The sequence below is a fragment of the Salmo trutta genome, chromosome 3 (genome assembly GCF_901001165.1).
Source record: "Salmo trutta chromosome 3, fSalTru1.1, whole genome shotgun sequence".
Classification (NCBI taxonomy): domain Eukaryota; kingdom Metazoa; phylum Chordata; class Actinopteri; order Salmoniformes; family Salmonidae; genus Salmo; species Salmo trutta.
This window is the reverse complement of record NC_042959.1, coordinates 64,513,402-64,521,907: the sequence shown is the minus strand read 5'-3', so window position 1 is coordinate 64,521,907 and position 8,506 is coordinate 64,513,402. Positions and strand designations below refer to the sequence as shown.

At 53.5% G+C, this 8,506-nt stretch overlaps 1 protein-coding gene across 4 annotated transcripts in view; it reads left to right on the top strand.

Moving 5' to 3' along the window:
• The window catches only part of LOC115183490 (rho guanine nucleotide exchange factor 1), a 57,558-nt gene that overhangs the window by 34,068 nt on the left and 14,984 nt on the right, over positions 1–8,506 (top strand). For all 4 annotated transcript variants that reach the window (XM_029744717.1, XM_029744708.1, XM_029744702.1 and 1 more), the window contains 7 exons: positions 252–448; positions 600–746; positions 4,219–4,298; positions 4,478–4,718; positions 4,803–4,903; positions 4,980–5,054; positions 5,173–5,248. In XM_029744717.1, the coding sequence (XP_029600577.1) occupies positions 252–448; positions 600–746; positions 4,219–4,298; positions 4,478–4,718; positions 4,803–4,903; positions 4,980–5,054; positions 5,173–5,248 (917 nt within the window). The remainder of the gene's footprint in view (positions 1–251; positions 449–599; positions 747–4,218; positions 4,299–4,477; positions 4,719–4,802; positions 4,904–4,979; positions 5,055–5,172; positions 5,249–8,506) is intronic.

The window sequence follows — 8,506 nt, the reverse complement described above, 5'->3', positions numbered from 1 at the left end:
GCCAGAGTTAGTTTCCTAGAGTCAGGGCTACAGTACTAACTGTAACTAAGTGTAATGTTAGTGCTGTGTGTGGATTATATAGACTTTGAACCAGCCAATAGCGTACTGTCCCAATCCAAATGCTTCTCAACCCAAGCAGGTTTTCTAGCTTCGCGTTAGATTCTTTTCATTTTATCTCCCATAGCCTTTATCCCCATACCCTTATACCTGCCCCTCTCCTCCTCCCCTGTCTTCCTCCTCTCTTCTATCAGTGTTGATGAAGGGGTGTTACCCCCCGAGGGTGTGCTCCCAGGTCTTTCCCTCTCTGGCCCCACCCCCCAGCAGGAGGAACAGGACCCTCGCCTCCTGGAGCTGGAGCAGGACCCGCCCAACTGGAGAGAACACACCCCCCCAGACACCCTCAAAGACCTCAGCAAGAAGGAGACCAAGCGGCAGGAGGTCATCAACGGTGAGGAGGGACGGGGGGAGGGGTGGGGGATGGAGGAATCCAGCCAACGGAGGAGGAAAGAAACTAATTGCGGTGTAAGAATGAGCTGCTGCTATTCTGACGCAAAATATAGTGAATTAATTGACACTAGAGTAATCTCTCTCACTCTTAGAGTTGTTTGCGACGGAGCACGCCCACGTGCGCATGCTGAGTGTTCTGCAGACCGTGTTCTGGAAGCCTCTGGAGAGAGAGGAACTCATGACCGCCACAGAGCTGGCCACCATCTTCCCCAGCCTGGACGAGATCATAGACATGCACTGTGAGTACAGTCCCACCGCTGCATGACCGTAGAATCACCATAACCCCCGCTACAGTACAACCACATGACCAATGTACTGCCACTGGACGACTGTAACCCTAACTACAGTACAACCACATGACCAATGTTCTGCCACTGGACGACTGTAACCCCAACTACAGTACAACCACATGACCAGTGTACTGCCACTGGACGACTGTAGCCCTAACTACAGTACAACCACATGACCAATGTACTGCCACTGGACGACTGTAACCCTAACTACAGTACAACCACATGACCAATGTTCTGCCACTGGACGACTGTAACCCTAACTACAGTACAACCACATGACCAATGTACTGCCACTGGACGACCGTAACCTCAACTACAGTACAACCACATGACCAATGTACTGCCACTGGACGACCGTAACCTCAACTACAGTACAACCACATGACCAATGTACTGCCACTGGACGACTGTAACCCCAACTACAGTACAACCACATGACCAATGTTCTGCCACTGGACGACTGTAACCCTAACTACAGTACAACCACATGACCAATGTACTGCCACTGGACGACTGTAACCCCAACTACAGTACAACCACATGACCAATGTTCTGCCACTGGACGACTGTAACCCCAACTACAGTACAACCACATGACCAATGTTCTGCCACTGGACGACTGTAACCCCAACTACAGTACAACCACATGACCAATGTACTGCCACTGGACGACCGTAACCTCAACTACAGTACAACCACATGACCAATGTTCTGCCACTGGACGACTGTAACCCCAAATACAGTACAACCACATGACCAATGTTCTGCCACTGGACGACCGTAACCCTAACTACAGTACAACCACATGACCAATGTTCTGCCACTGGACGACTGTAACCCCAACTACAGTACAACCACATGACCAATGTACTGCCACTGGACGACTGTAACCTCAACTACAGTACAACCACATGACCAATGTACTGCCACTGGACGACTGTAACCTCAACTACAGTACGACCACATGACCAATGTACTGCCACTGGACGACTGTAACCCTAACTACAGTACAACCACATGACCAATGTACTGCCACTGGACGACTGTAACCTCAACTACAGTACAACCACATGACCAATGTACTGCCACTGGATGACTGTAACCCCAACTACAGTACAACCACATGACCAATGTTCTGCCACTGGACGACTGTAACCCCAACTACAGTACAACCACATGACCAATGTTCTGCCACTGGACGACTGTAACCCCAACTACAGTACAACCACATGACCAATGTACTGCCACTGGACGACTGTAACCTCAACTACAGTACAACCACATGACCAATGTACTGCCACTGGACGACTGTAACCTCAACTACAGTACAACCACATGACCAATGTACTGCCACTGGACGACTGTAACCCTAACTACAGTACAACCACATGACCAATGTACTGCCACTGGACGACTGTAACCTCAACTACAGTACAACCACATGACCAATGTACTGCCACTGGACGACTGTAACCCTAACTACAGTACAACCTCATGACCAATGTTCTGCCACTGGACGACTGTAACCCTAACTACAGTACAACCACATGACCAATGTACTGCCACTGGACGACCGTAACCTCAACTACAGTACAACCACATGACCAATGTACTGCCACTGGACGACTGTAACCCTAACTACAGTACAACCACATGACCAATGTACTGCCACTGGACGACCGTAACCTCAACTACAGTACAACCACATGACCAATGTTCTGCCACTGGACGACTGTAACCCCAACTACAGTACAACCACATGACCAATGTACTGCCACTGGACGACTGTAACCCTAACTACAGTACAACCACATGACCAATGTACTGCCACTGGACGACCGTAACCTCAACTACAGTACAACCACATGACCAATGTTCTGCCACTGGACGACTGTAACCCTAACTACAGTACAACCACATGACCAATGTACTGCCACTGGACGACTGTAACCCCAACTACAGTACAACCACATGACCAATGTACTGCCACTGGACGACCGTAACCTCAACAACAGTACAACCACATGACCAATGTTCTGCCACTGGACGACTGTAACCCCAACTACAGTACAACCACATGACCAATGTACTGCCACTGGACGACTGTAACCTCAACTACAGTACAACCACATGACCAATGTACTGCCACTGGACGACTGTAACCTCAACTACAGTACAACCACATGACCAATGTACTGCCACTGGACGACTGTAACCCTAACTACAGTACAACCACATGACCAATGTACTGCCACTGGACGACCGTAACCTCAACTACAGTACAACCACATGACCAATGTTCTGCCACTGGACGACTGTAACCCCAACTACAGTACGACCACATGACCAATGTACTGCCACTGGACGACTGTAACCCCAACTACAGTACAACCACATGACCAATGTTCTGCCACTGGACGACCGTAACCTCAACTACAGTACAACCACATGACCAATGTACTGCCACTGGACGACTGTAACCCTAACTACAGTACAACCACATGACCGATGTTCTGCCACTGGACGACTGTAACCCTAACTACAGTACGACCACATGACCAATGTACTGCCACTGGACGACTGTAACCCTAACTACAGTACAACCACATGACCAATGTACTGCCACTGGACGACTGTAACCCTAACTACAGTACAACCACATGACCAATGTACTGCCACTGGACGACTGTAACCCTAACTACAGTACAACCACATGACCAATGTACTGCCACTGGACGACCATAACCTCAACTTCAGTACAACCACAAAACCCCTGACATACAACCACACTTACACAGTATGACTGCATGACTGCCACTGCATGGCTGTGACCGTTACCCGACAACAGCACTTCTACAGTTCTGATCTTGGCAGAAGTCAGTCTGACCAATGTAAATTGTAGGCAAGACCTCACGATACCATGTTACCATGATACTTAGGTTCTGATATGATATGTATTGCAATTCTCACAATTCTTTATGTTTTGCGGTTCGATTCTGTAATTGTATTGCAATTCCATGTTCCAAACATACTGCATTGCTCACCATACGTCTGCTGCAGTAGGACAAGAGAAAGCCATGAGAAAACAAGTTTTGATCAGTCATGGAAATCAAAGTGCTGAAAACAAATTGTCTCCCTATTTAAAAAGAAGATGGAGAACAAGCTATGATGGGAAAATACTGGAACTTTGGTGCAACTACTGCACAAATAATATTGTGATACTGTCAAAATGATACCGGCATATCTTCCAAAATTATATCCTGATATTTAAATGTTTTGATATTTTTCCCTCGTCACCAGTATATGAACCCTAGTGTAACTATAACCCAACCATAAATTGGCCTCAGTCTGACCATAATAACCCAACCATAAATCTACCCCAGTCCAACCTCTGTGCTCCCTGTGTGTTTTTGTGCAGATGCTTTCTATGAGCACCTGAAAAAGCTGCGTCAGCACAATTTCATCGTCAAGGCCATCGGAACCACGTTACTCAACAGGGTAAGGAACAGGTCACCTTCCATAACCCCCTGTCTGTGCCTCTCACCCCCCTCTCTCTGTGCCCCTCACCCCATCTCAGCCTAACCCCATCATCCCGTATATGAAGTGGATACTTATGGAAATGGATCCCTGAAGAAAGCTTTTAATCTCTCCCTCTCTCACTTTCTCTCTCTGTCTAGTTTGGAGGGACGGAGGGTGAGTGGTTTCAGAAGCTGACGTCTAGGTTCTGTAGTCACCAGACGTGGGCCCTGGAACAGCTGAAGATGAGACAGAAGAAAGACCCTCGTTTCAACTCCTTCATACTGGAGGCAGAGAGTAGGCCTCAGTGTCGTAGGCTGCAGCTGAAGGACATCATCCCCACTGAGATGCAGAGGCTCACCAAATACCCCCTGCTGCTGGAAAACATCGCCAAGTGCACAGGTCTGTGTGTGTCCTTCGCTGCTCTCATTCAGATAAACAGAGAGAGTGTGTGTGTTGTGACATGTGTTGTGTGTATTCCTGTAGAGGACACCTTGGAGAAGGAGAGTATTCAGCAGAGTGCAGAGTGCTGTAAGAAGATCCTCAACCACGTCAACGAGGAGGTCAAACAGATGGAGAACCTGCTGGTGAGACACACACTACTATTACAACAACAACAAGTGTCTGAGGGAAAGTAGAAATGATTTCTCTCTCTCCCTCCAGACCCTGAAAGACTACCAGCGCAGGCTGGACACCTCAGGACTCAAACCCAGTAATGAGCTGTACCTGGAGTACAAGGTGACTGACCATAGTGAGGGCTTCTTGTAGTGTGGTCCAGTGCTCTTCATGCTATCCTTTCTACAGTTGTCCTGTTCTCTCATTCTTTATCAGTCTCTATTGTTCTCTTCTCTCTCAGTACCTTGACCTGGCCCAGAGAAGGATGATCTATGAGGGGCCTCTGACCTGGAGAGTGACCAAGGAGAAAACTTTAGGTGCACTATCAACTCTACAAACATTAGTTTGTTTTGATGTATCAACCAATCGTCTGTCTGATTTCATTTTACACAAACCCAAGCTGTTGTTCTTCTGCTGTTTACTTCCTGCCCCACTCCTCCTCTCCACCCTGTTCCTGCCCCACTCTCCTCCTCCTCTCCTCTCCACCCTGTTCCTGCCCCACTCTCCTCCTCTCCACCCTGTTCCTGCCCCACTCTCCTCCTCCTCTCCTCTCCACCCTGTTCCTGCCCCCCTCTCCTCCTCCTCCTCTCCTCTCCACCCTGTTCCTGTCCCACTCTCCTCCTCCTCTCCTCTCCACCCTGTTCCTGTCCCACTCTCCTCCTCCTCTCCTCTCCACCCTGTTCCTGTCCCACTCTCCTCCTCCTCTCCTCTCCACCCTGTTCCTGTCCCACTCTCCTCCTCCTCTCCTCTCCACCCTGTTCCTGTCCCACTCTCCTCCTCCTCTCCTCTCCACCCTGTTCCTGCCCCACTCTCCTCCTCCTCTCCTCTCCACCCTGTTCCTGCCCCCCTCTCCTCCTCCTCCTCTCCTCTCCACCCTGTTCCTGTCCCACTCTCCTCCTCTCCTCTCCACCCTGTTCCTGTCCCACTCTCCTCCTCCTCTCCTCTCCACCCTGTTCCTGCCCCCCTCTCCTCCTCCTCCTCTCCTCTCCACCATGTTCCTGTCCCACTCTCCTCCTCCTCTCCACCCTGTTCCTGTCCCACTCTCCTCCTCCTCTCCTCTCCACCCTGTTCCTGCCCCCCTCTCCTCCTCCTCCTCTCCTCTCCACCCTGTTCCTGCCCCCCTCTCCTCCTCCTCCTCTCCTCTCCACCCTGTTCCTGTCCCACTCTCCTCCTCCTCTCCACCCTGTTCCTGCCCCACTCTCCTCCTCCTCTCCTCTCCACCATGTTCCTGTCCCACTCTCCTCCTCCTCTCCACCCTGTTCCTGCCCCACTCTCCTCCTCCTCTCCTCTCCACCCTGTTCCTGCCCAACTCTCCTCCTCTCCACCCTGTTCCTGTCCCACTCTCCTCCTCCTCTCCTCTCCACCCTGTTCTTGTCCCACTCTCCTCCTCCTCTCCTCTCCACCTGTTCCTGCCCCACTCTCCTCCTCCTCTCCTCTCCACCCTGTTCCTGCCCCCCTCTCCTCCTCCTCCTCTCCTCTCCACCCTGTTCCTGTCCACTCTCCTCCTCCTCTCCTCTCCACCCTGTTCCTGTCCCACTCTCCTCCTCCTCTCCTCTCCACCCTGTTCCTGTCCCACTCTCCTCCTCCTCTCCTCTCCACCCTGTTCCTGCCCCACTCTCCTCCTCCTCTCCTCTCCACCCTGTTCCTGCCCCCCTCTCCTCCTCCTCCTCTCCTCTCCACCCTGTTCCTGTCCCACTCTCCCTCCTCCTCTCCTCTCCACCCTGTTCCTGCCCCCCTCTCCTCCTCTCCTCTCCAACCTGTTCCTGTCCCCCTCTCCTCCTCCTCCTCTCCTCTCCACCCTGTTCCTGTCCCACTCTCCTCCTCCTCTCCTCTCCACCCTGTTCCTGTCCCACTCTCCTCCTCCTCTCCTCTCCACCCTGTTCCTGCCCCCCTCTCCTCCTCCTCCTCTCCTCTCCACCCTGTTCCTGCCCCCTTCTCCTCCTCCTCCTCTCCTCTCCACCCTGTTCCTGTCCCACTCTCCTCCTCCTCTCCACCCTGTTCCTGTCCCACTCTCCTCCTCCTCTCCTCTCCACCCTGTTCCTGCCCCCTCTCCTCCTCCTCCTCTCCTCTCCACCCTGTTCCTGCCCCCCTCTCCTCCTCTCCTCTCCACCCTGTTCCTGTCCCACTCTCCTCCTCTCCTCTCTACCCTGTTCCTGTCCCACTCTCCTCCTCCTCTCCTCTCCACCCTGTTCCTGCCCCACTCTCCTCCTCTCCACCCTGTTCCTGTCCCACTCTCCTCCTCCTCTCCTCTCCACCCTGTTCCTGCCCCCCTCTCCTCCTCCTCCTCTCCTCTCCACCCTGTTCCTGTCCCACTCTCCTCCTCTCCACCCTGTTCCTGTCCCACTCTCCTCCTCCTCTCCTCTCCACCCTGTTCCTGTCCCACTCTCCTCCTCCTCTCCTCTCCACCCTGTTCCTGCCCCCCTCTCCTCCTCCTCCTCTCCTCTCCACCCTGTTCCTGCCCCCCTCTCCTCCTCTCCTCTCCACCCTGTTCCTGTCCCACTCTCCTCCTCTCCTCTCCACCCTGTTCCTGACCCCCTCTCCTCCTCCTCCTCCCCTCCCACCCTGTTCCTGCCCCCCTCTTCTCCTCTCCTCTCCACCCTGTTCCTGCCCCCCTCTCCTCCTCTCCTCTCTACCCTGTTCCTGTCCCACTCTCCTCCTCCTCTCCTCTCCACCCTGTTCCTGTCCCACTCTCCTCCTCCTCTCCTCTCCACCCTGTTCCTGTCCCACTCTCTTCCTCCTCTCCTCTCCACCCTGTTCCTGCCCCCCTCTCCTCCTCCTCCTCTCCTCTCCACCCTGTTCCTGTCCCACTCTCCTCCTCCTCTCCTCTCCACCCTGTTCCTGTCCCACTCTCCTCCTCCTCTCCTCTCCACCCTGTTCCTGCCCCCCTCTCCTCCTCCTCCTCTCCTCTCCACCCTGTTCCTGTCCCACTCTCCTCCTCTCCTCTCTACCCTGTTCCTGTCCCACTCTCCTCCTCCTCTCCTCTCCACCCTGTTCCTGTCCCACTCTCCTCCTCCTCTCCTCTCCACCCTGATCCTGTCCCACTCTCCTCCTCCTCTCCTCTCCACCATGTTCCTCCCCCCCTCTCCTCCCCCTCCTCTCCTCTCCACCATGTTCCTGTCCCACTCTCCTCCTCCTCTCCTCTCCACCCTGTTCCTGCCCCACTCTCCTCCTCCTCTCCTCTCCACCCTGTTCCTGTCCCACTCTCCTCCTCCTCTCCTCTCCACCCTGTTCCTGTCCCACTCTCCTCCTCCTCTCCTCTCCACCCTGTTCCTGCCCCCTCTCCTCCTCCTCTCCACCCTGTTCCTGCCCCCCTCTCCTCCTCCTCCTCTCCTCTCCACCCTGTTCCTGTCCCACTCTCCTCCTCCTCTCCTCTCCACCCTGTTCCTGTCCCACTCTCCTCCTCCTCCTCTCCTCTCCACCCTGTTCCTGTCCCCCTCTCCTCCTCCTCCTCTCCTCTCCACCCTGTTCCTGTCCCACTCTCCTCCTCCTCTCCTCTCCACCCTGTTCCTGTCCCACTCTCCTCCTCCTCTCCTCTCCACCCTGTGCCTGTCCCCACTCTCCTCCTCCTCTCCTCT